Source organism: Aquarana catesbeiana, linkage group LG08 (genome assembly GCF_042186555.1).
Source record: "Aquarana catesbeiana isolate 2022-GZ linkage group LG08, ASM4218655v1, whole genome shotgun sequence".
Lineage (NCBI taxonomy): Eukaryota > Metazoa > Chordata > Amphibia > Anura > Ranidae > Aquarana > Aquarana catesbeiana.
Genome location: NC_133331.1, coordinates 276,523,929 through 276,551,725, shown reverse-complemented (window position 1 = coordinate 276,551,725; position 27,797 = coordinate 276,523,929). Strand labels below are relative to the sequence as shown.

At 44.5% G+C, this 27,797-nt stretch overlaps 1 protein-coding gene across 1 annotated transcript in view; it reads left to right on the top strand.

Annotated features, from left to right (window-relative positions):
• The window catches only part of LOC141106745 (uncharacterized), a 75,152-nt gene that overhangs the window by 12,927 nt on the left and 34,428 nt on the right, over nucleotides 1-27,797 (top strand). Inside the window, exons 9-13 of the mRNA XM_073597673.1 lie at nucleotides 13,585-13,682; nucleotides 13,762-13,864; nucleotides 19,312-19,400; nucleotides 19,519-19,609; nucleotides 21,893-23,413. Coding sequence (XP_073453774.1) covers nucleotides 13,585-13,682; nucleotides 13,762-13,864; nucleotides 19,312-19,400; nucleotides 19,519-19,609; nucleotides 21,893-23,413 — 1,902 coding nt within the window. The remainder of the gene's footprint in view (nucleotides 1-13,584; nucleotides 13,683-13,761; nucleotides 13,865-19,311; nucleotides 19,401-19,518; nucleotides 19,610-21,892; nucleotides 23,414-27,797) is intronic.

The window sequence follows — 27,797 nt, the reverse complement described above, 5'->3', positions numbered from 1 at the left end:
GCACTGGCCCAATACGTGCCGCTCACTACTGTCACTACTGTCAGCCCAGCTTCTGCGTCTACAAATGATGGCGCTCCTCTCTTGGTGGCTGCACTGAACGCTCTCTTCCCTCTGCATTCCTATAAGAGCAAAGGAGGGGTAGGGGATGTATAAAGCTGTGCTGATCTGGAGCAGCTACTGAAGCCTGTGCCAGCCCTGCAGCCTACATTCTCCTCTCTCTACTGAGGAACGCTGTAGCTGTTCTTCTGCAGCGTTGTTCTATATCAAGTGCTGTAAAGGAGAGGGATTTAGGCGTGGGAAAAAAGCGGTGTACTGTGGGAGGTGGGCAATTTGTGGGGAAAGAGGAAAACATTTTTGGTTGTAAAGTGGCTAGTGAGATATCCATTCCTGAGCTCTGCAACCCTGAACTGCAGCTCATTCCTGAACCATGCACTCTGTATGCAGCTCACTCCTGAACCCTGCACTCTGTACGCAGCTCACTCCTGAACCCTGCACTCTGTACGCAGCTCACTCCTGAACCCTGCACTCTGTACGCAGCTCACTCCTGAACCCTGCACTCTGTTTGTAATGCATTCCTGAACCCTGCACTCTGTACGCAGCTCACTCCTAAACCCTGCACTCTGTACGCAGCTCACTCCTGAACTCTGCACTCTGTTTGTAATGCATTCCTGAACCCTGCACTCTATAAGTAGCGCCCACCTGAACTCAGAAATCCTGAACTCTGTACATAGCATACTCCTGGGCCCTGCACTCTGTGTGTAGCGCACTCCTGAACACTAAAATCCTGAACTCTGTACAAAGTGCACTCCTAAACCCTGCAGTCGTAGTTCACTACTGAAGGTCACTACTGAACCAGGCACTCTTTGTGTAGTGGAAGTATAAAGTGTGGCGCTAGAAAGTTATAAAATATGGGACTATCAAAAAGAGGTATCACTCATCAAGAATGATATATGTAAAGACAAAGTGTGTTTCCAAGAATGCCTATATAAAGAAAATAAATATAATAAAATAATATTGGAAAGTGCCCAACATCAGTGTCATATGATGTGAGTGCACACACTAAAAGACTCTAAAGTGTCCCAGTGCTAAGGTGTGAATGTGTAATGTGATGTGAGTATACACACTATGAGGTGTCACAAATGGTAATAAAATGTGGCAAAAAACATTGTAAATTCAATAGTTTGAACAATTGAACAATATAGCATGTAAAGAGATCCAAAGGGGGATCTTATGAGGTATATGAATCCAAGAAATTGCAGATAATTTCAGCAAATATTAAACAGTCTCTAGGGAAGATATGTTCGGTGGTAAAGGTGCATCCAAGAGTGCCGTCACCATCGAAGGGGCACAGAGAGACAGGAGATGTCCTTACCGGAAACGGTGAACCCAACTCACCGTACGGTGGCGGATCAGTCAGGCATATTCAGAACATCCAAAACCGAATTCTCAAAGAAGCTGCACGGTTTTGGATAAGATCCCCCTTTGGACCTCTTTACATGCTATATTGTTCAATTGTTCAAACTATTGAATTTACAATGTTTTTTGACACATTTTATTACCATTTGTGACACCTCATAGTGTGTATACTCACATCACATTACACATTCACACCTTAGCACTGGGACACTTTATAGTCTTTTAGTGTGTGCACTCACAGCATATGACACTGATGTTGGGCACTTTCCAATATTATTTTATTATATTTATTTTCTTTATATAGGCATTCTTGGAAACACACTTTGTCTTTACATATATCATTCTTGATGAGTGATACCTCTTTTTGATAGTCCCATATTTTATAACTTTCTAGCGCCACACTTTATACTTCCACTCTAACCACAATCAGTCATATTGTTGTATTGGCCGCTCACCCCTTAAGGTTGGCGCAGTATTTCACTTACTTACACTCTTTGTGTAGTGCACTAATGATCTCTGTTTTTTTTTTTTGTACGTAGCACACTCCTGAACCCTAATGCTCTGTACGTAGCACACTCCTGAACTCTGTATGTGGTACACTCCTGAACTCTGTATGTGGTACACTCCTGAACTCTGTACGTAGTACACTTCTGAACTCTGAACTCTGTACGTAGTACACTCCTGAACTCTGAACTCTGTACGTAGCACACTTCTGTACTCTGACTCTGTTCGTAGAGAACTCCTAAACTCTGAACTCTATACATAGCACACTCCTGAACTCTGAAATCCTGAACTTTGTACCTAGCATACTCCTGAACCCTGCATTCTGTACGTAGTGCACTACTGAACCCTGCATTCTGTTTGTAGTGCACTCCTGGACCCTGCTCTGTAAGTAGGGAACCCCGGAAACCCTGATGCTCTGTACTTAGCACACTTTTGAATCCTGCACTCTGTATGTAGCTCACTCCTGAACGCTGCACTCTTTGCACAGTTTACTTCCTGAACGCTGCACTCTTTGCACAGTGCAGTCCTGAACCCTGTTCTTTGTATGTAGCACACTCATGAACTCTGCCCTCCTGAACCCTGCACTCTGTACATGGTGCACTCCTGAACCCTGCACTCTGTATGTAGCTCACTCCTGAAGCCTTCACTCTATACACAGAGCACTCCTGAACCTTGCACTATGTATGTAGCACACTCCTGAAACCTGCACTGTATATGTAGCACACTCCTGAAACCTGCTATCATGTACCCGGTAGCAAAGCCTGATATGATGAAGAAGGCCTCTCTTACACCTCTGACTCGGGCCCCTGATAGTGTAGACAGGAGGCGCAGGAGTGCAGAGTGAAAACAGTGCCTGTAAGTCTTGCTAGCAGCAGGGCAGGAGAAGTCATCAGATGGCTCCAACAAGCTGGTGGGTAGCTGGAGAATGGCAGACTGAAGCAGGCTGGTACTGGCGACAGCGGGCAGGTGAGGCATGCACTTGTAGCAGTCTAGCAGACTGAAGAACAGCAGGCACAGCAGGATGTGTCAGGAAGCAGAGTCAGGTAAGCTGGGTCATACACTGGCAGGACAGATCAGGTACAGGGAAGCAATAGCGTGGTTTGGGTACAAGCCGGGTCAGGAGCCAATCGGTGCAATAGAAGCCAATGGAGCAGACAGAAACGGAGGTCAAGCACAAGCCACGGTTGGTGCAGATGGAGTTCAGAGAGTAGTCAGACAAGCTGGGTCAGTAACTGGAATCAGGACACAGGATAACAGGAACGCAGGATACACAGGAGGCTGAAAGACAAAGCAGCACTGAACCAGAGCACTGGCTAATTTAAAAACCACTTCCGGACCGTCCACCGTGGACATACGTCGCTATTTTGATGTTATATATCGTTGTTATGGCAGCAGATAGCTGCCATAACCCCAGTATATTTATTCATGGCGAACGATCCTCTTTCACAGAAAAGTGGTCCCAGCAGTGGATTCAACCATGGGATCACTTTTATGGGTGGCGGGAGAGGTGCCCCCCCTCCCGCCGCTTGCCGGTCATTTCCGCCGCTTACCGGAGAGATCAGCAGTGGCAGAAACAATCGGTCCGGTGGCCTGATGGGCAGGAAGTCGAGTGAGGGCAAGATGGCCCACACTCGACTCTATGCCCTTGGAGGGTCAGAGCAACATCAAACGTCACTTCCCCCCTCAGGCCTTAATTGACAAATAAAAATTATATTTAAAAAAAAAAAATATACTGCTTTTAAGTGTAAATGTGAGAGCTGAGGTCTTTTTGACCACAGATCTCACATTAAAGAGGCCCTGTTCTGCTTATTTTTATTACAAGGAATGTTTACATTCCTTATAATAGGAATACAAGTGATCAACATTTTTTTTTAAAAGGACAGTGTAAAAATAAAAAATAAAAAGTAAAGTAAATAAGGAAAAAAAAAAATTAAAGCACCTGTCCCTCCGAGCTCACACGCAGAAGCGAACACACCCACATATGTAAACGGTGTTTAAACCACATATGGAGGTATCGCCGCGATCGTTAGAGAGAGCAGCAATTCTAGCACAAGACCTCCTCTGTAACTCTAAACTGGTAACCTGTAGAAATTTTTTAAGCGTCGCCTATGGAGATTTTTAAGCACCAAATTTTTCCACCATTCCACAAGCGTGCGCAATCTTAAAGCATGACATGTTAGGTATCAATTTACTTGGCGTAATATTATATTTGACACTATAGAAACAACCTGGGCTAACTTTACTGTTTTCTTATTTTTTTATTAAAAAAATGTATTTTTTCCCAAAAAATTGCATTTGTAAGACCGCTGCGCAAATACGGTGTGACATAAAGTTTTGCAACAATCTCCATTTTATTCTCTAGGGTCTCTGCTAAAAAAAATATATAACGTTTGGGGGTTCTAAGTAATTTTCTAGCAAAAAATAATGATTTTTAACTTGTAAACAACAAGTGTCAGAAATAGGCTTGGTCCTTAAAGAGGAGTTCCGCCCAGGGGGTCCATTAAAAAAAAAAAAAATTTAAAAGTCAGCAGCTACAAATACTGCAGCTGCTGACTTTTAATTGGACACTTACCTGTCCCTGGATAGAAGCCCTGCTCGTCCCCCTCCCCTCCGCTCGTCGGTGCCGGCATTTCAACTGTGGGCGCCGGGCTGTGGCTTCACAGCCTGGCACCCACTGCGCATGCGCGAGCGGCGCCGCGCGCCGTGATTGGCCGCTCAATCACCTGGGACCTGTAATGGGTCCCAGATGATTGACAGGAGGGAGGGAGCAGAGCCGAGCCCTTCCTGTGCCGAGGGGGAAGTGATGTCACCAGCCCAGGCACTGGAAGAGGCAGACTACGAGGGACCACCTAGCAACAGGCATTTAGAGGTAAGTAAAAAAAAAATATATATCCAAATTTTTTTTGTTTTTTTTTTTTTAGAATTCTTCAGGTATTTTTGTTTTTTGGGGTGGAACCCCACTTTAACCGCTTCAGCCCCGGAAGATTTTACCCCCTTCCTGATCAGAGCACTTTTTGCGATTCGGCACTGCGTCGCTTTAACTGAGAATTGCGCAGTCGTGCAACGTTGTACCCAAACAAAATTGACGCCCTTTCTTTCCCACAAATAGAGCTTCCTTTTAGTGGTATTTGATCACCTCTGCGGTTTTTATTTTTTGCACTATAAACAAAAAAAGAGCGACAATTTTGAAAAAAACGCAATTTTTTTTTTATGCTATAATAAATATCCCCCAAAAAAATATAAAAAAACAATTTTTTTCCTCCGTTTCGGCCGATATGTATTCTTCTACATATTTTTGCTAAATAAAATAGCGATAAGCGTATATTGATTGGTTTGCGCAAAAGTTATAGCGTCTACAAAATAGGGGATAGTTTTATGGCATTTTTATTATTATTTTTTCTTCTTACTAGTAATCGCGGCGATCTGCAATTTTTATCGGGACTGGGACATTATGGCGGACACATCGGACACTTTTTACACATTTTTGGGACCATTGGCATTTATACAGCGATCGGTGCTATAAAAATGCACTGATTACTGTAAAAATGTCACTGGCAGTGAAGGGGTTAACTAGGGGGGGGGGCGATCAAGGGGTTAATTGTGTTCCCTAGTGTGTGTTCTAACTGAAGGGAGGAGGGGACTGTGTAGAGGGGTTGACTGATCGCTGTTCATACTCTGTATTAACAGACGATGTGTCTCTTCTCCCCTCAGAGAACCGCAAACTATGTGTTTACACACACAGATCCCGGTTCTCGTTGTGTCAGCAGTGATCGCGGGATCCCAGCGGTGATCGTGACCGCTGGGCACTCGCATTGGCTCCGGGGGAGAGCAGCGGGCACGCGCCTCCGGCGGCACGTGGACCCTAGTGGCCATAGGGCGAAGCGACGTAACATAACTTCGTTTCGCCCAGCCGTGCCATTCTGCCGCAGTAAAACTGCGGCGGCTGGTCGGCAAGTGGTTAAATAGCCCAACATCTGTCACAGGTGCACGTGGGCACCGTCGCGCACGAGAATGCGTGACAACTCGCGTGTGTGCAAGCAAATTTGCATATGCATTAGCCAATACCCAATGCGAGCACGAAAAGGAACCTGTTTTAGCCTGTGCACATTAGGCCTTTCCTTACACCTGCACTATGTATGCAGCGCACTCCTGAACCCTGCACTCTGTACGTAGTACACCCCAGAACTCAGCACCCTGTACATAATACAGGTTTGGTATTTAATGCCCATTTAAAACACTCCCACTGCAATTTGGCAACACCCACCAATTGATGCGCCATGCTCTCTCCTGGTGTTTGGCGAGTGATGGCATGGCTGAGTTCCTGCACCTACAGTATTCTCTGAAAAAAAAAAGCTACGGGTAGGTGGGTTTATAATTTACACTGAGGTCCTGAGATGCTGAAAGAGACATGTGAGCTTCTGAGGAGGACATGGTAATTAACTGAACAATAAAGAGTCAAAGGTAAGTCCCTGCACAGATGCCCACCTAACCTGAGAGTGTACAGCCACAGCTCTTGTCCCTAGTAATGTACTGGCTATGCTGATAGCTCTCCTGCTACCTATTACTGATATAGACATGCCTTATGTTAAAGTGAATGTAAACCCTCACATGTTCCCAGTGAAGTGAACAGCCTCAAATGATACTCAGAAATCGAACAAATCTCCCTACATGTACAGTATATCTGTTGTCTTCATCTTTCCACACTCTTTAAAAAGTATACATGGTGTTAGAAAAATTCCTTCCCCTTCCAGCAGTGGGAGGGGAGTCTGGGCATACAATGTGTGAGAGCTGATTGGAGGAAAGGCACACCCCCCCCCCCCCCTTCCATGAAGAAACTTGCAGAGCTGTTCTGTGAATAGACAAGCTCTCTGCTAATCTATCTCTAAGTTCCCTCCTTGACACAAATTTCCAGCTGCTTTTATCTCCTGTGTCGGAGAACTTGTCAGAAGTTATGATAACAGAAGAATGGAGCAGCAGAAAGACACGACACTTAGGGCTTTGGAGAGAGATAAGTAAACACTGCAGATATATGTGCCCAGGTCAGATTTCATGAATCAGGTTTACATCCACTTTAAAGCGGAACTTCAGTCATGTTTTCATCCTTCCATCTATTAAATCTTTTAACTTTGGATAGTAAAATATTTTTTTCTGCCAGTAAATACCTTATACAGACAACTTCCTGTTTCTTGTCTGGTAAAAAGCTTAGGGTTATGACATCATGCACAACTCTCTCTCACTCTCGTGAGAGTTTGTCAGGAAGGGAGGTGAGTCATAAGAGAGCCAATTAGAGCTGGAGGTGTGCTTCTGTGTGTCTGTTTAAATCCAGGAAGTGAACAGGCAGCAGCTTCAGCTGCCCACAGTTAAAATGGCTGCAGCCAGACTCAGTGGAATGAGATTTCTGCAGCATATTTGGCAAGTACAGAATCACAGTATATATAAAATAATATGCAAAGTGGTTGGATGGAAGCTTCAGAATGGCAAAGATGTTTTTATTACAAATTATGTGAGCAGGCTCCAAGGGCCTCATCAAAATTTTGCCATAGTATGCCATGATCTGTAGTTACACTCCTGCTTATGCGGCATTCTTGTGCTATTGGATAGACAGTAAATGGGAATTATGATTTGTAAATCGCATGTGCACACCTTTCAGACTCCTATTTTTGATTCTGACAATTTCGGAAACACAGTGGGGTTGATTTACTAAAACGAGGGAGTGCAAAATCTGGTGCAGCTCTGCATGGCAGCCAATCAGCCTTTGACTTCAGCTTGTTCAATTAAGCTTTGACAATAAAACCTGGAAGCGGATTGGTTTCTGTGCAGAGCTGCACCAGATTTTGCACGCTTTTAGTAAATCAACCTCACTACTACCAAATTCCCTGACTTGTATCTCTGAGGTCATGATGTGGTATTTGCCATCTATCCCAGGGGTGTCAAACTCAACTTTATCCTGGGCCTCATCAGCACCATGATTGTTCTCAAAAGGGCCAGTTGTATCTGTAAGATTAGATGTCCAGGTCATCCCCTCCTCTTACATTAGATGTCAAGAGCCCCCCCACTATCAGAAGTTGAGTCCCCCACTCTCCCTAACATCACAGTGTGCACCCCCTTTTCTTATGCTGCTGCTGGGAAGAAGCTAGATGCATTGCTTGAAAGCAGAAAGTAGGGGTCTGGAGGAGGACCAGAGGAGGGGTGGAGCTCTCCTGCAGCTGCAGGAGAGGTGGGAGGGCCACATGAAATGGCCTGGAGGGCCGGATTCGGCCCGCGGGCCTAGTTTTTGACACCTGAGATCTATCCGATACCAAATGAATGCAGAGACGTTTATTCCAGAGTCACCAGCAGAGGGCAGCAGTCTGCCATATGAGAGAAGGAAGTGTTCTTAGTGCCATTTTGTTGTAGACCAGAAGTGTAAAAAAGAATGTCTTTTTATAGTGAGAGGAAGAAGAGAGAAAGGGGTATCAGCACTGTGTGTGGACTGGATGGGGGGGGATTATTTCAAATCAACAAATACTCATCTTCCTGCAAGTCCTCGGATGTGTAGAACATTAGATGGTCAGCTCTGATGGTGCTAGAGCCGTATTCTCTGAATAAGTGCGTCTTTTTTCTTGAAGCCATATACATACGACTATCTGAGAGGAATGGAATCGTTTGTTGCACCTGCAGAAAGGAACTAGAATGGGAGTCAGGAAGGAGAAAACTTCTGGGACATTTACAAAGCACCTGTCCTGCTTAATAGGTCTAAGGATGGAGGTCTTTAAGGTCCCCTCTGCCTAGGCATTTGGTCACATGACATCTGAAAAAGGTGTTATTTTTTAGTGTTTATTTTATAGTTTTATTACTGCATAAGCTTTGCTGGGCAGTCTTTCTTGCGAGAGCAGACATTCAGATACATGGGAGAAGGACCCAAGGATCTGTAGAAGGACATCATGATGGAGAACCAGCTGTCCCTCACATCACCGGGTAAGAGGAGACTTTCATTTCTTGTATTGAGGATCCTCGTAGATACACACATCCTCCAATTATATGGAGATAGTATGTCAGGTTCCTATAAGGTGTCAGGATGACACTATTTCTCTATGGAGGAGTGGGTGTATAAAGAAGGACACAAGGATCTCTACAGGACGTCCCTCACATCACCGGGTAAGAGGAGACTTTAATTTCTTATATTGAGGATCCTCCTAGATACACACATCCTCCAATTATATGGCGATAGTATGTCAGGTTCCTATAAGGTGTCAGGATGACACTATTTTTCCATGGAGGAGTGGGAGTGTATAAAAGGACACAAGGATCTCTACAAGGATGGGAGTGTATAGAAGGACACAAGGATCTCTACAAGGACGTCCCTCACATCACCGGGTAAGAGGAGACTTCATTTATTGTATTGAGGATCCTCCTAGATACACACATCCTCCAATATATGGAGATAGTATGTCAGGTTCCTATAAGGTGTCAGGATGACACTATTTCTCCATGGAGGAGTGGGAGTATAAAGAAGGACACAAGGATCTCTACAAGGATGTCCCTCACATCACCGGGTAAGAGGAGACTTTCATTTCTTGTATAGAGGATCCACCTAGATACACACATCCTCCGATATTTGGAGACAGTATGTCAGGTTCCTCTAAGGCACAGGTGTCAAACACAAGGCCCGCGGGCTGAATCCGGCCCTCCAGGTCATTTTATGTGGCCCTCGCACCTCTCGTGCAGCTGCAGGAGAGCTCTAGTCCTCCTCCAGACCCTTACTTTCTGCTTTCAAGCAATGCATCCAGCTTCTTCCCAGCAGCAGCATAAGGAAAGGGGGTGCACTGTGATGTAAGGGAGAGTGGGGGAATCAACTTCTGATGGTGGGGTGGCTCTTGACATCTAATGTAAGGGGAGGGGATGCACTGGACATCTAAGATACAACCAGCCCTTTTGAGGGCAATCATAATGCTGATGCGGCCCATGATGAAATTGAGTTTGCCACCCTTGCTCTAAGGTGTCAGGATGACACTATTTTTCCATGGAGGAGTGGGAGTGTATAGAAGGACACAAGGATCTCTACAAGGACGTCCCTCACATCACCGGGTAAGAGGAGACTTTCATTTCTTGTAAAGGAGAGAAGTATTGAGGATCCACCTAGATACACACATCCATAGCTCCCAACTGTCCCTGATTTCGAGGGACTGTCCCTGATTTGGAGCAATGTCCCTTTGTCCCTCATTCCACCTCATTTGTCCCTCATTTTGGTCTGATCTATAGAGTTGTATATAAAATGCACTTTTTGTCTATCAAAAAGTGTTTTCCAGCGCTAAACCTTTCATCTGATTTCTAAATTTCTGCATTTGTAAATTCCAGCAGCCAATATAAAGGAATAGTAGTGGTAAAATAAAGCACTTGTGGTTTTTAACCAATCTTGTTTTTTTGTACAATTCTCCTTTAAGGGGGTGTGGCCAGGGGTGTGTCCTATGCCTGCATACTTTTGCTGATAGGTGTCCCTCATTCCCATCTCAAAAAGTTGGGAGGTATGCCCACATCCTCTGATATAAAGACATAGAAATAATTGAATTTACTAAGATTGTAGCCGACAGAATCTGTAGCAGCTGTGCATGGCAACCAGTCGGCTTCTAGCTTTCATTTTTAAATCTTAAAGTGATTGTAAAGCTTTGATTATTAAAAAAAAATAACAAACATATCATACTTACCTCCACTGCAGCTTGTTTTGCACAGAGTGGCCCCCGATCCTCCTCTTCTGGGGTCCCTCGGTGGCTCTCGCGGCTCCTCCCCGCATTAGATAACCCCCTGGGAGAAGTGCTCTCCCGACGGGGTTACCTTGCAGGCGTGCTCCCCCCGAATGTATGACTCTGCCCCGCCCCCCACGTCATTGGATTCGATTGACAGCAGGGGGAGCCAATGGCTGCGCTGCTATCAATCTATCCAATCAAGAGCCGAGAACCCTGGGCAGAGAGACAGCCCATCCCCACCGGGTCAAACTCCAGGGCTCAGGTAAGTAAAATGGGGGGGGGGGGGGGGGGTCACTGCCAGGTGTTAATGCATAAAATGCATTAAGATGAAAAAACACAAAGGATTTACAACCCCTTTAACTAAACAAGGTGAAGCTAGAAGATTATTGGTTACTATGTGTTGCTGCTTCAGATTCTGTCTGCTCCAGTTTTAGTTAAAGAGGAACTGCAGCCTGCTCACATAATTTGTAAAAAAAAACATCTTTGCCATTCTGAAGCTTCCCTCCAACCACTTTGCATATTATTTTATATATTATTTTATATATACTGTGATTCTGTACTTGCCAAATATGCTGCAGAAATCTCCCTCCACTGAATCTGGCTGCAATCATTTTAACTGTGGGCAGCTGAAGCTGCTGCCTGTTCACTTCCTGGATTTGCACAGACACACACCTCCAGCTCTGCAGCTCTCATTGGCCCTCCTATAACTCACCACCCCCCGCTCCTCCCTTCCTGGCAAAATATCTGTGCATGATGTCATAAGACTAGGCTTTTTACCAGACAAGAAATAGGAAGTGGGCTGTATAAGGTATTTACTGGCAGAAAAAAATGTTTCCAAAGTTAAAACAAGGGCAGAAGATTTAATTGGTGAAAAAATGACTGAAGGTCCGCTTTACCCCTTTAAAGAGTAAAAAAAAAGCTGGCCTTTTTTTTTTCTGACCTGCAAAGTAAAGGCATAATGTGCTAGTATGCATCGCATACTAGCATATTATGTGAAACTTACCTGCAAACAAAACCCTCCACCAATGCACTGTCACCTCTGGAGGCTGCATCCATCTTCACCCATCTTCCTTCTGGATCCACAGACTCCGGCTGTGGGATTGGCCAGAGCTGCGTCAAGTTACTCCTGCGCATGCGCGCAGGAGCTGCCGGTCACGGCACAGGGCTCTGAAGAAACGGCACGGGTGGCTGTTCCTTTAGAGCGCATGATGTCATCGCTGCATGTAAACTAAATATCTCCTAAACGGTGCTCGTTTAGGAGATATTTACAGTACCCATAGGCAGTGGCGTCGCTAGGGGGTGGCTTTTGGGGCTATAGCCCTGAATCTGGGGCACATAGCCCCGAGTCTCTGCAGGGGTCCCCAAGAGGAGGGGAGGCTCTCTGGGGACCCTGATGTAAGTTGGGGGCTCTCTGAGGACCCTGATGTAAGTTGGGGGCTCTCTGGGGACAGTGATGTAAGTTGGGGGCTCTCTGGGGACCCTGATTTAAGGGGAGGCTCTCTGGGGACCCTGATTTAAGGGGGAGGCTCTCTGGGGACCCTAATGTAAGGGGGGCTCTCTGGGGACCCTGATTTAAGGGGGAGGCTCTCTGGGGACCCTGATGTAAGTTGGGGGCTCTCTGGGGACCCTGATGTAAGTTGGGGGCTCTCTGGGGACCCTGATTTAAGGGGAGGCTCTCTGGGGACCCTGATTTAAGGGGGAGGCTCTCTGGGGACCCTAATGTAAGGGGGGCTCTCTGGGGACCCTGATGTAAGGGGGGCTCTCTGGGGACCCTGATGCAAGGGGGAGGCTCTCTGGGGACCCTGATGTAAGGGGGGCTCTACATACATGTGTATGCCCGCCCATGACTTTCTTTACTACGCTGCTATGGGCTCTAGCCCCAGATCTTTTGTAGAACTAGCAATGCCCCTGCCCATAGGTAAGCCTTATTAAAGGCTATCCTTTAGGTACAAATAATCGATGGAAGTTTACAACCACTTTAAGTCCGCAATATAGCAGTTTTAGCGCAACAAAGCAGCACCTGTGTGCCGAATCACGTATATATATATATACATGATCCGACACTTCCAGATAAGGGGCGCGCATCGCCAGCAACTTGCTTCAGTTGTAATTTTATACAGGGGAAGTAGATCGGCAGGTGCAGGGTACTCGATGTCCTCCAGCACCCATCGATCGTCAGCAGAGACACAAAACTGCGGTCTGCCTGTGTATACAAGGAGATCGCCGTTCTGACAGGAGGGAAGGGATGGAGTTTGTGTTCCTGCAAAGCAATGAATAAATCCCATCTCTTCCCCTAGTAAAAGCAACTCACACAGTACACTGGCTAGGCACACAGTTAACCCTTTGATCGCCGCTGATGTTAACCCCTTCCCTGCCAGTGTCATTAGTACAATGGCAGTGCATATTTTTAGCACTGATCACTGTATTGGTGAATATTGCAGTCCCGCTGTAAGTGGCTGATCGCTGCCATTACTAGTAAAAAAAAAATTAAAAAAATTAATAAAAATATTCCCTATTTTATAGACGCTATACCTTTTGCACAAATCAATGAATATACGCTTATTGGGTTTTTTCTTTACCAAAAATATGTCACAGAATACATATTGGCTTAGATTGATGAAGAATTTAACTTTTTACTTTTTTTTTTTTGGATATGCTTTATAACAGAAAGTAAGAAATATTTTTTTTTTTTTTTTATTTTTTTATTAAAAATTGTCGCTCTTTTTTTGTTTATAGTTAAAAAAATAAAACCGCAGAGGTGATCAAATACCACCAAAAGAAAGCTCTATTTGTGGGGGGGGGGGGAATGACATACATTTTATTTGGGTACAGCGTAGCATGTTAAAGTAACGCATTGCCGTATTGCAAAAAAAGGCCTGGTCATGAAGGTCAAGTGGTTAAATCCCCTAATGTATTAAGTCAATGCTTCTGTTTCCTACAGATGGATCCAGTAACAGAAATCCCCCAGAGAGATGTCCCCGTCCTCTTTATTCCCGGGACTCCACACAGGAACATCAGGAGATCCCTAAAGAGGATCAGGTACCAGAAGTTAAGATTTGTAATTAAAACTGATATTATTCCATTGCAGCATAAATATAAGGAACTGTGTCTTATCCAGGGTGAAGGTCTGAATTCTAATAAAGTGGATGATGAAGAAGAGCCGTATGTTTGGGGTGATGATCCATGTAAGGAGGAGGAAATCCCTCCAGAGATCAGCACAGGTGAGTAATAAACACTTTGCTCCATGGGCACACAAGTCTGATCTATACCACCAGATCTATACCACCAGATCTATACCACCAGATCTATACCACCAGGAAGCTATCAAATCATATGCCGCGTACACACAATCTGATTTTCCAACAGGAAATGTTGGATGTGAGCTTGTTGGTGGTAAGTCCGACCATGTGTACGCTCCATCGGACATTTGTTGTCGGACTTACCGCCAACAAATGTTGGCTAGCATGCTCTCAAATTTTCAGCCAACCAATGTCTGTTGTCGGATTTTCCGATTGTGTGTACACAAGTCCAAAGTACAAACACGCATGCTCTGAAGCAAGGACGAGCTAGAAGCGGTCTGTCTTGTAAATTAGCGTTCGTAATGGAGAATTGACATTCGTGACGCGGCAAATTAAGAAATCTCCAAATGCAGCCCACAATTCTCTTCTTCTTTAATGGGATAATAATGAAGCTGCTTTGCTGGTGATACTGATGGAGTTATTGCAAACGAATTTTCAAAGGCTTTTTTTTTCTAGTGATCTCAAGATTATTATTATTATGTTTTTTTGTTTTTTTATTTGTGCAAGTTAGCACAACACCATTATCCCCTAGTTTTTAAGATCAAAGATACAACTATGTTGGTGTCCCTTGTCAATTTTACATTGTATTTTTTAAAATGTAACTTCCTGCTCCCAAGCTGTCATTTGAAGTAAAACACAGAGCCAAGTATTATTATCCACTATTTTTTTATTGTGCATTAAAAAAAGAAAACAAATAAAATTAGACATGCTATCTGCCAATAGAACTTAACCAAAAAGTGCATTCTATGCATCCAAAAATATAGAAAATATACCAAATCAAATCATTATTATTCAACCAAAAAAAATAATGTTAAAGTAAAAAAAATACAATAATAAATAACACATTATCTCCTCCGATTCTGCAACTTCTCTGGTTGACGAATGGCCGTTCAGAAACGAACTGAAAAGCGCGAATCAACACTCACCAAACTTCTACTGACACAAACTTAGCAGAAGGAGCCCAAAGAGTGGCGCTAAAGAGCTGAAAAACCACGTAGTATGTCTTGTACGTCACTACGTTCGTAATTGTTGGCCAACATTTGTGTGACCGTGTGTATGCAAGACAAGTTGGAGCCAACACCCTTCGAACAAAATTCCACGGTTTTGTTGTCGGAAAGTCCGATCGTGTGTACGAGGCATTACAGTCAATCATAAGCAGCAGAGGCATTGCCCACCCTGCAGCCACACATACAGTATACACGCCTCTTTTATATGTGTAACTGCAGGGCTAGGAGTGCGTTGATTGGCTGTTGACTTTGACCACTTCCTGGCAAGATAGCTCATACCTAGTAACAAACGTATACATTAGGTATGAATGGGCCCAAATAGTTTCCCATTAACCACTTGCCTACAGGGTACTATCACCCCCTTCCAGCCCTGGCAAATTTTCAGCTTTCAGCGCTGTTGCACTTTGAATGACAATTCCGCGGTCATGCAACTCTGTACACAAACATTTTTTTTAGACAGATAGAGCTATCCTTTAGCTTATCACTGTGCCTTATGTTATTTGCTAAATCAAAAATTTTGAGTAAGAAAAAAAAACATTTCTGTTATAAAATTTTGTAAACAAGCATTTTTTCTCCACTGATGTGTGCTGATGAGGTGGCATTGATGGGCACTGATGAGGAGGCACTGATGAGGCTGCACTGATGGGCACTGGTGACGCTGCCCTGATTATCAATGTAAATGTCTCCTGTATGAATTGCCGATTACCAGCTATCCTTTCCACATGCTGTGAATCAGGAAAGGAATTCCAATAACGGACAAGTCTGCTTACATTGTGATTGGACACAGCTGATCACATGGTAAAGGGCCACTGTAATTGGCCCTTTACTGCGATTTGTGATCAGCTGTTTCTGAAGAACCGAAGCGCGCCCCAGGGGAATTAGCTGTTGGCGCTGTAGTCGTCTTTTGGCTATAGCACATTTAGCAATTGGTTAAATTGCAACACATACAGTACTCTGCAAAAGTATTGTAGAATGACTTTCGGGCAGGACCGCTTTTGTTCTGGGAGGACGTCTTATGACGTCCTACCATTCTGGGCGTGCAATGCAGCGATTGGTGGTGTGCTGTGTGCCTTGGAAACAGCACATCAACGATCGCAGTAAATAGCCAATGACGTAGGCTCTTTACCATGTGATCAGCCATGTGTCCAATCACAGCAGATCACATGTAAACAAATGCCGGTTTTCTGCATTTCCTTTCCTCAACGCTGTCAGTGTCTGAGGAAAGGAAAGCCAATAACCGGCTTTCCTGTGGTAACAGACAGGGCCATTTTAAGGTAGGGCAAAAGAGGCAGCTGCCCTGGGCCCCATCATTGTTGTGGGGCCCAAAGCAGCTGCCTCATGCTTGCCAACTATCCCAGTTTAATTTCCCTTATTCCTTGAAGTTTTAGGCCCGTGCTGTGTCCTGATATCTCAGTGTAAAGTTCTGTTGCTGCTGTCCAGCTCTGCCTATTACCATGTACAGATGACTCACCTGCATTGATATGTAAATAGTCGTGGACCGTGGCATTGATATGTAACTAGAGGAGGTATTCCTATGTATATCATGTCCCCCTGAGGTCATATCTACCATCACTTCTGCTGAATGCTGCCCACTGGGGAGGTAAAGGAGCATGCTTGAAAGTCCTGCCTACAACTATAGTCATTAAGTCTAATATCAGCCTGTTCTGCAAACGTAAACACATTGGAGGTGGAACCCTTCTTCAAAATAACATGGGGCCAGAGCACCCTGAATTTTGGTGCCGATGCATGAGGGTGTCAATTAATGGCACTGCTGTGTATCTTCCAAAGGACAGCATGTTTTTGTGGTGTCAGGAAAGCGATTTTGCATGTATTCCCGACACACACAAATGTGAAATCAGGCTAAATGTCTCTATTACATTGGTGGTCAGTGTAAATCTTCTCATTACATTAGGGCTTGGTGTACAATCCTTTCATTCACACTAGTGGCCACTGTGAAGGTCCCCCTTACTCTGGTGGTCAGTGTAAATCCCTCTTTACATTCGTAGTTACTGTGAATGCTCCTATTTCATTAGTGGTCAGTGTAAATCCCCATTGCACTGGTGGCCAGTGTAGAAACGCCTCTTTATATTGGTAATGTTTAAAAAATCCAAACTTGGATTTGTGGTCAGTTTTAAGTCCTCCCTTATATTGGTGGTGAGTGTAAATCCCCCTTACATTGATGGCCAGTGTATAAATCCCCCTTTATTGGCTGTTGATGTAAAATCCTCCATTACATTAGTTGTCAGTGTAAATTCTTCATAACATTGGTGATCAGTGTACATATCCCTTTACATTGGTGGTAAGTGGAGAATAGCCCTTACACTGGTGTTCAGTGTAAATCCCCTTTTACATTGGTGGTCAGTGTAAATCTCCCCTAACATTGGTGGTCATGTAGAAGTGTCACCTTACATTGGTGGTCAGTACAAATCTCCTTGACAATGGTTGTCAGTGTAAATTCCCCCTTATGCCGCGTACAGACGGTCGGAATTTCGGACCGCAAAAGACCGATGAGAGTTTTTCATCGGAAAATGCGACCATGTGTATGCTCCATCTGTCTTTTGCTGGTGGAATTCCAGCCAGCAAAAGATTGAGAGCATGCTCTCCATTTTTTTTTGGTTGGGAAAAGTTCCTATCCGAAAATGCGATCGTCTGTGGCAATTCCAACACACAAAATCCCTACGCATGCTCGGAAACAATTTGACGCATGCTCGGAAGCATTGAACTTCATTTTCTAGGCTTGTCGTAGTGTTGTACGTCACCGTGTTCTTGACGGTCGTAATTTCAGCGAACTTTTGCATGACCGTGTGTATGCAAGGCAAACTTGAGCGGAATCCCGTCGGAAAAGCCGGCATATCTTTTTCCGACGAGAAAAACGATTGTGTGTACGCAGCATAGCATGGAGGTCATTGTATATTCCCCCTTACACTGGTGGTTGGTGTGAATGCTCTTATTACATTGGTGTCAGTGTAGAAAAATCCCTGTTACATGGTGGTCAGTACAAATTCCCCCTCACATTGATAGTCAGTGTAAATCCCCCCTCACATTGGGGGGGGTCATTGTAAATTCCCCATTACAGTGGTAGAATCCCCCACTATATACTTGCCAAAGATTTCCAGCTTTGCTCTACATGATTCAGAATTTGCCACAGTGTACTGCCTTCTAACTAATCCCATCCCCCCCACCTCCTCTGATCCCATCAAACCCCCAGAATTGCCACTGATCACACCCTCTCTCCCTCAGCATTGCCACTGATCCTGGGAGTCCTAAGAATCCTAGGAGTTTCCTGTCTATTGATGGGTCCCCTCACCTCCGCAGTCCATGGTGTGCAGGCAGTGTGCAGGCAGTGAGGAGATCATGTGCTGTAACCTTTAGCAACCAATCAGTGAGCAGTAATGCTGTTCACTAACCTCTTGCAACTAATCATTGAGTGGTAAGGATATGCAGTAACCTCTAGGAAACTATCAGTGAGCAGTAATAATGTGCAGTAACCTCTAACAACAAATTAGTGAGTGGTATAGATGTCCAGTAACCTCTAGCAATCAATCAGTGAGCGGTATTGATGTACAGTAATCTCTAGCAACCAATCAACAAGCAGAAGTCATGTGCTGTAACCTCTAGAAAATAAACAGTGAGCCACAATGTGTACTGTAACCTCTAACAGCCAGTCAGTGAGAGGTATTGATACACTGTAACCTCTGGAAACCAATCGCAATTGCTGCCTGATCTGATTCAGTAAATTGATTTTGAGTTTAGCTCCTATTTATTGTATGTCTCAAAGCATGTGGAGAGTGAAATTGCATGGAAGAGGGGGCCCAAGAAAATGTTTGCCCAGGGTCCAGTCAATATTAAAGACGGCCCTGGTAACAGGGGAATTTACACTGATAATCAGAGCACTGATCATCAGTGCCAATCAGTGTAGAATATCAGTGCTAAATATCAGTGCCCATCAGTGCTGCATATCAGTGTCACCTACCAGTGCCCATCAATGCTGCCTCGTCAGTGCAGCCTATCAGTGCCCATCAATGCCGCCTATCAGTGCAGCCTATCACTGCCCATCAGTGCCACCTATCAGTGCCTTTTCCAAAGTTTTTGGTCTTTTATCATTTAACAAAAGATAAAAACCCAGTGGTTAATAAATACCACCAAAAGAAAGCTCTATCTGTCTCAAAAAAATGATAAAAATTTTGCTTGGGTACAGTGTTGCATGAACGCGCAATTGTCATTTAAAGAGCAACAGAAAGCTGAAAATTGGCATGGGCAGGAAGGGGGTGAAAGTGCCTGGTATTGAAGTGGTTAAAAACGAAATGTTAATCAGTTATGGTTTACATGTACTTTAACTTTGCCAGTGTGTGCTTCTCACAGATGGATTCAGGAACAGAAATACCCCGGATAGATGTCTCCATCCTCTGTATTCTGCACAGGAACATCATAAGATCCCTCGGGATTATCAGGTAACATCTTGGATCTTCTTGACTGTATATTATATGCTGATTTATGTTAAGTTTAACACAGTGCTAACATTCAGTTTAGTCTTAATGTAATTTTTTGTATTTTTTTTGTGTCATTCAGGATGAAAACATGATTAAAGATGAAGAAGAGTCGTGTGTAAAGGGTGATGATCCATGTAAAGAGGAGGAGATCCCTCCAGAGATCAGCACAGGTGAGTAATAAACACTAAATCCAGAGAAGAGTCCCAGATTCTCCTTGTTCAGTCACTACAGCAATCTCTTCTTCTCCCCCCTCCTCTGTCAGTGAGATGGGCTTGGGCGTGTTTGGGACCCCACCTGGCCAATCCCACCAGGAAGCCGACACTGCACACCGCTAATTAAAGGCAGTGAGACATCTCCCGGTCTGTGCAGCTGCGAACTGGGAAGTGTCTCAATGCTTGTGATTAGCGGTGTGCAGTGTCGGCTTCCTGGCGGGATCGGACACGTGGGATCCCCAACACGCCCGATCCTTTCACTAGTGGACAGTAATGAGGAGACAATATGTGCCCAGTGGGGGAGTCATCAGTCTTTATTAGACTCTGGCGGTTTATGTAGATACAGGCTCATTACCATCCTTGCTATGTGGAAAGTTTGTTACTTAAAGTGAGCAAATTACAAATTCGCTTTAAATACTTAAATGCACATTCATAGACTGGAAGATTTTAGTTTTCAGGCCGGTATAAAGTTCTGTTAAAACGTGTTAGTGTTTGAGTTACAAGGAGGATTAGTGTGAGGACCACAAAAAGGGTTAGTCTTAGGCCCCTTTCACACTGGGGCGGTGGGGGCGTCGGCGGTACAACAGCGCTATTTTTAACGTTGCTGTACCGTCGTTCTTGCAGCGGTATTCGGTTCGGTTTTAACCCCCGCTGGCGGCCGAAAAAGGGTTAAATCCGCTCGTACAGCGCGGCTATAGCCGCGGTATTACCGCGGTATAGCCGCGCTGTCCCATTGATTTCAATGGGCAGGAGCGGTGAAGGAGCGGTGAATACACCGCTCCAAAAAAGCGGTTTGCAGGACTTTTTTCACCGCCCTGCCTGCGCACCGCTTCAGTGTGAAAGCCCTCGGGCTTTCACACTGAACAAACAGCGGAGACTGTTTAGGGGCGGTTTTCAGGCGGTATTTTTAGCGCAATACCGCCTGAAAACCGCTCCAGTGTGAAAGGGGCCTTAGGATTACAGGGAGGTTTGTCATAAGGTTACAGGAATGGTTAGTGTAATGCCCCGTACACACGAGCGGATATTCCGTCGGAAAAAACATCCAAGATTTTTCAGACGGAAAATCCGCTCAAGCTTGGCTTGCATACACACGATCACACAAAAGTTCTCTGAACTTTCGAACATCAAGAACGCGATGACGTACAACAACAAGCCAAGAGAATGAAGTTCAATGCTTCCGAGCATGCGTCAAATTGTTTCCGAGCATGCGTAGGAATTTTGTACAGACAATTTCCGATCGGAACTTTTTCCAACCGAAAAATTGAGAACATCCTCTCAATCTTTTGCACGGTCGAAATTTCCAATTAAAAGCTCACATCGGACTTTTGCTAGGGGAATTTCCGATCGTGTGTACGGGGCATTAGAGTTACATGGAAGGTTGGTGTTAGAGTTATGCCCCGTACACACGGTCGGACATTGATCGGACATTCCGACAACAAAATCCATATATTTTTTCTGACGGATGTTGGCTCAAACTTGTCTTGCATACACACGATCAAACAAAGTTGTCGGAAAATCCGATCATTCTGAACGCGGTGACGTAAAACACATACGTCGGGACTATAAACGGGGCAGTGGCCAATAGCTTTCATCTCTTTATTTATTCTGAGCATGCGTGGCACTTTGTGCGTCGGATTTGTGTACACACGATCGGAATTTCCGACAACGGATTTTGTTGTCGGAAAATTTTATAGCCTGCTCTCAAACTTTGTATATCAGAAAATCCGATGGAAAATGTGTGATGGAGCCTACACACGGTCGGAATATCCGACAACAAGGTCCTATCACACATTTTCCATCGGAAAATCCGACCGTGTGTACGGGGCATTAGAGTTATAGGGATGATTGGTGTTGTGGTTACAGGGAGAGATAGTGTTAGGGTTACAAGGAAGATTCATTTTGGGGTTAAAGGGAGGGTTGGTGTTGGAGTTATAGGGTTGATTTGTGTTAGGGTTACGTGTTTTGTGTTACATGGTTACGTGTTACAGGGCCCCGCCCCTTTGTTTTGTCATAATGAGTGGACTGCTTGTATGATTGGGGCAGTGGACGTAAGTCTGGAACAATATTACTTTAGGCATCCCATGGATTGCTGTGCACTCTTGTAGTTGCAAAGTGAAATGATTAAATAAAAAACGTACTTCCATTTGCTTTCTTTTATCTTTCTGATTTTTAGTTTCACAGAGCCTTATTAAAAATGAATTTGGCCATTTCTAAGTATGTCTAGTCTCTTTATCTTACTAGGTGGTGAAATAGAAGATGATGACGTCACATCCAATCCTTTGGGAGAAAACGCCTATACCACAATTCTTCACAATGCAGATCTCTCGTATGACCCGACTCATTGCTCATCTGATGTCCCTGATCATACAGCTCGTATTGGAAGTAAAACATCCTTGTGTTCCAGTTGGAGTGAACTTTTTTTGCAGAGAGAGAACCTCCCTCTCCCTTTACACCAGGGAAGTCATGCTACAGGAAAGACATATTCCTGTTCTGAATGCGGGAAATCTTTTACTAAAAACTCCCATCTCCTGAGACACAAAATGAAGCACACCAACGAGAAACCATTTTCGTGCCCCGAATGCGGGAAAGGTTTTATACAGAGGTCTGATGTCATTCAGCATCAGAGAATTCACTCAGGGGAGAAGCCGTTTTCATGTTCTGAATGTGGGAAATGTTTTAGCCGAAAATCGTCTCTTTCCATCCATACGAAAGTTCACACAGGAGAGAAGCCATACTCATGTTCAGAATGTGGAAAGTGCTTCAGCGAAAAGTCACTCCTACTTATCCATGCAAGGACCCACCTGCCTACAAAGCCATTTTCCTGCTCTGAGTGTGGCAAATGTTTTACACAGAGAGCCTATCTTACCTTGCATGAAATGAATCACACGGGGGTGAAGCCATATTCATGTCCCGAATGTGGAAAACATTTTAAGGAAAGATCAGTCCTGGTTATCCATTTGCGCTCTCACACATGCGAGAAGCCCTTCTCCTGTTCTGAGTGCGGGAAATGTTTTGCACAAAAAGCCTACCTTAATTTACATCAGATGACTCACACTGGCGATAAACCGTTTACCTGCTCTGAATGTGGGAAATGTTTTTTACAGAAATCTGACCTCATGAGGCATCAAAGGACTCACACTGGGGAGAAACCGTATCCTTGTTCCGAGTGCGAGAAATGTTTTTCCTCGAGGTCAAGCCTTAGTACTCACTTGAAAGTCCACACAGGGGAGAAGCCGTATTCATGTCCAGAATGCGGAAAGTGCTTTAGTGAAAGATCAAGCCTCACCATGCATGGTAGAACACACTCAAAGGAGAAGCCCTTTTCCTGCTTGGATTGTGGCAAACGTTTCACCCAGAGAGTCCATATGATTTACCATCAGGCCACCCACTCTGGTCATAAGCCGTTTTCCTGCTTGGAGTGTGGGAAGTGTTTTTCATGGGAAAAAGAACTTACTGCACACCACAGGACACACACAGGGGAGAAACCGTATTCTTGCTCCGAGTGCGGGAAATGTTTTGCCAATAGATCAAACCTTGCCATTCACAGGAAAATACACGCGGCTGTGACACCATTTTCCTGCTCCGAGTGTGGCAAACGATTTAACAAGAAAGTAGGTCTTGTGTCGCATCAGAGGACTCACACAGGAGAAAGGCCATTTTCATGTTCTGACTGTGGGAAACAATATATACATAAGTCCTCCCTTGCATCACATCTCAAAACCCATAGGAAACAGGAGGCTCCTGGCCCTGGGTGTGACTACTAAGGCCTGATTCACATCTATGCAGTTTGAATATTCCAGGTGCATTTTGCATTTTTTTTGTTCCATTGAAGTCTATGGAACCAAAAACCAGTAAAAAATCCCTGGCCCTTTTCATAAAATGCACAGATGTGAACGTGACCCATAGGAAACCATGTTAAATGGACTGTAGTGTGTTTCTGCAAAACTAAAAATGCACTAAAAAATGCATAGGTGTGAGCCAGGCCTTAGTGAAGAGTTGGTGCTTTTAGTTTATATAATCAAAGGGGTGAACAGTGCTGATCAGCAGACATAAATAGGACCCTCAGAGGCAAAGTAAAAACTTTTTATTATTGTTAAAAAAATAATAACATTTTCACCAAGGCATACAGCAGTCAATTGATGGTCATGCAGAGACTCGGATTAAAAAACTGACAGTACCTGGAGGCTTGAGCCGCATGGATGACACAGGGGCTTAGGGAAACCCAGCACAAAGCCGTTGGACAAAGAACACAGGAGCACCGCTGGTGGGGGGCCCGTCCAGGACCGTAAGGCCAGGGGTCCGATGAAGGGGGAACCAAACTGCAAGCACAGGAACTGTTGGGGCCAGTATACAGCGGCCCCTCACACTGTGTACGAAGCCCGGAAGTGATGTCACAGCCTGGTGGAAGTCAGCCAAAGGAATCCGAAGAGTATGGGCAAACCCTGCTGCTGGAGCCAATTGGGAACTGCCGATGCCAAGGGAGCAAAGAGAGTGACACATTGCCGACTGGAGACACTACACGTTTTGGGGACACGCCCCTTGCAGTTTGGTTCCCCCTTCATCGGACCCCTGGCCTTACGGTCCTGGACAAGCGACCCAACAGTGGTGCTCCTGTGTACTTTGTCCAACAGCTTTGTGCTGGGTTTCCCTAAGCCCCTGTGTCATCCATGGGGCTCGAGCCTCCAGATACTGTCAGTTTTTTAACCACTTGCTTACTGGGCACTTAAACCCCCCTCCTATCCAGACCAATTTTCAGCTTTCAGCGCTGACGCACTTTGAATGACAATTGCGCAGTCATACAACACTGTACCCAAATGAAATTTTTATCATTTTTTCACCACAAATAGAGCTTTCTTTTGGTGGTATTTGATCACCTCTGTGGTTTTTACTTTTTGTTAAAAAAATTTAAAAAACGGAATTTAAAAAAAAAAAAAAAAATTTATTTTTTTATATTTTGTTATAAAAAATTTAAAACGGGTAATTTTTCTCCTTTATTGATGTACGCTGATGAGGCGACAGTGATGGGCACTGATAGGCGGCAGTGATGGGCACTGATGGGTGGCAGTGATGGGCAGCACTGGCAGGTGGCACTGATTGGCACTACAGGTGGGCATTGATAGGTGGTACTTGTGGGCATTGATAGGTGGCACTTGTGGGCACTGTTAGGTGGCACTGTGGGCACTGTTAGGTGGCACTTTTAGTGGGCACTGATGAGGCAGATGTGCCTCTTCCACTTCGGGACCGATGTCCCTGACATGTGAGCCAGTGATCGGCTTTTTTTTCTACTCGCGCTGTCAGCGTGAGTAAAAAAAAAAAACGATTACCGATGTTTTGTTTACATCATGTGATCAGCTGTCATTGGCTGACAGCTGATCACATGGTAAGGGGCCGAGACCGGCCCCTTACACGGATCAGTGATCAGCCGAGTCTCATAGACTCGGTGATCACAGGGCGCGCACAGGGAGCGTGCACAGGGGAGGTCGTCATATGACGGCCTCCCGGGAATGCAGGTCCGCGCTGTGGCCGTCATTCGGCCATAGCGCGGATGTCTAGTGGTTAATCCAAGTCTCTGCATGACCATCAATTGACTGCTGTATGCCTTGGTGAACATTTTATTATTTTTTTAACAATAATAAAAAGTTTTTACTTTGCCTCTGAGGGTCCTATTTATGTCTGCTGATCAGCGCTGTTCACCCCTTTGATTATATCTTCTGTCCTCATTTGTCTATGAGTTTTGGACAGCAGCAGCCACAGCTACATTTAATTTTTCTTTTTGACTTTTCACTTGGCCTCTGGTCTGTGTGCCTAGATTTTTGTTTTTAGTATTTTTTGGTGCTTTTAGTTTAAAGCCAGAGATGTTCCTGTTTTTGTGGTATCGGGCCACTCTATCCCTGATTGAACAAAAGCAATGTATGGCTCAGAACAGTGGAACCTTGATGTGTAGCTGGAAGTTGTAATCAGGGTGTCCAAAATGAGGTGTCCTCCCATCCACCAAAAGACAATGTAGACATCAGAAAAGATAGCTGGCAACTCCATAAACCTCAAACCATATTTTATTGTAAAGCCATCCCAGTGAGTATACAGACAGTAGCAGACGTGTTTCAGCAATAAGTCTTGTTCACAGCACACCAATACAATAAAATATGGTTTGAGGTTTATGGAATTGCCAGCTATCTTTTCTGATGACTACACTCTATCCCTGATATTTTAGTTTTTATCAGAGCCTAATGGGCTGTCATTTCCTATTTTATAAATTTTAGATACTACACAGTGAGATCTATTGCCAAAATAACTCTGATCTTGTCCACCTAGCATTTTTATGTGTAAGTGTACCTGCTCAGCTTTGTGTGTTCCAGCTTATCCTCTAACATTCTCTGTATAATATAAGAGCAGGCTCCTAACTGTGGCTTCCGGGCCAAATGTGTCACTTTACTAGCTTCTATCCAGCTCTTGGGGCGCTTTCCTCCCACTGGCACCATTCTTTCCACCAACACCAACAATGGGGCACTATTCTTCCCAGTGACACCAACGATGGGGCATTAATTCCTTCTATTGACACCAATAATATTCCTCTCACTGATATAAATGATTGGGAATTATTCCTCCTACTAATACTAATAGATGAGGCACTATTCCTTCCACTGATACCAACGACAGGTATTCCTCCCACTAATAAAATGATGGAACACTATTCCTCCTACTGGCTAGGGGTGCTATGTAATTTCTTTACTCTCACTGACTGCCAAGCTTGAAACATTGTCTACTCCCACTGGCCACAGTCCAGCCCCCTTAAACTATGAAGGACAGTAAACTAGCCCTTTGTTTAGAAATTTTTGAGACCCCTGTAATATAATATAAAGATCCAGCAGGGGAAGACCCTCGAAATGGACACTGAAGGTCTGCAGGCTTGGGAACTCATCTCAGAAATTTCACCAATAGAGTCCAGAGGAGACAGAAGAAACTGAAGAGATGGTTTAACTCACCTGCATCCAAAAAACAGAGAAATATCCGTTTTGGGTGGGATGGCCATTTACCATTGTCATGGGTGATAACCCAAAGCTTCCTTCATACAATTGTATCCAACAAACAACTATGGCATGATGAATTCTTATTTGTGAATTAAATAAAATGCACTGAAAATATTATTGTTTTATTAGTATGATTTGTTATTGCGTATAGCTAGTCACTGACCTCTGTTCCCTTAAGCCCCGGTTCACACAGGGGCGGCACGACTTGCAGGTCGCCTCACCGAGGCGACCTGCACACGACTTCCACGGTGACTTGCAAAACGACTTCTGTATAGAAGTCTATGCAAGTCGCCTCAAGTCGCCCCCAAAGTAGTACAGGAACCTTTTTCTAAGTCGGAGCGACTTGCGTCGCTCCTATTAGAACGGTTCCATTGTACAGAACGGGAGGCGACTTGCCAGGCGGCTAGGTCGCCTGACAAGTCGCCCCTGTGTGAACCAGCACTTAGAGGTAAGAATGCAAGAATAATAGGTCATCATACAACAAAATCAGTCTACATGCTTACCTCAGTAAACATTTTTAACTTGAACGAAGGTCAATGAAAACAGTAGTTTACCTTGCACCTCTCCTGTACTCCCCTCCTGTACTGAAATGGATTACTTTGATTTCATTGCACACTGTGACCTTCTAATAGTATGCATTAAAAGCTACCCGCTTTGCTATACTTAAGTAGGAGCTGCAGGAATACTGTCCAGGTCTTCCCAGCAGCCAGGCACACAACAGGCTCATTTGCTCTTTCTCCAAAGACCAGTCTAAGAGATGTTGTTTTTATTTTTTGAAGAACTTGGATAGGTATGAGGGAAGTGGTGGGATACTCCAAGAATTAGAACTATGTACAACTGAGGACTTGGTTTTCCTTTAGGACAAGCTATGATTAAGTCCGGGCTTGTAACAAACAGTAGACTTCCGCTTAAGTAGTAGTAGAGGCATTACAGCAAAGTCCCTTTAAGTAAGAAAGTACCTGAACAGAGCTCTTCAGGACACCAGCCAGTGTCCCCTATAATAGACCCACAGCTGACTATAATAAGGCACCAGAGGGGTAGGTAAAGCACAAGGTCCCCACGATCTTTCAATGTCAGTACTCACAAGGCCCAGGGACAGATGGAGCCCCTTTCAAGTG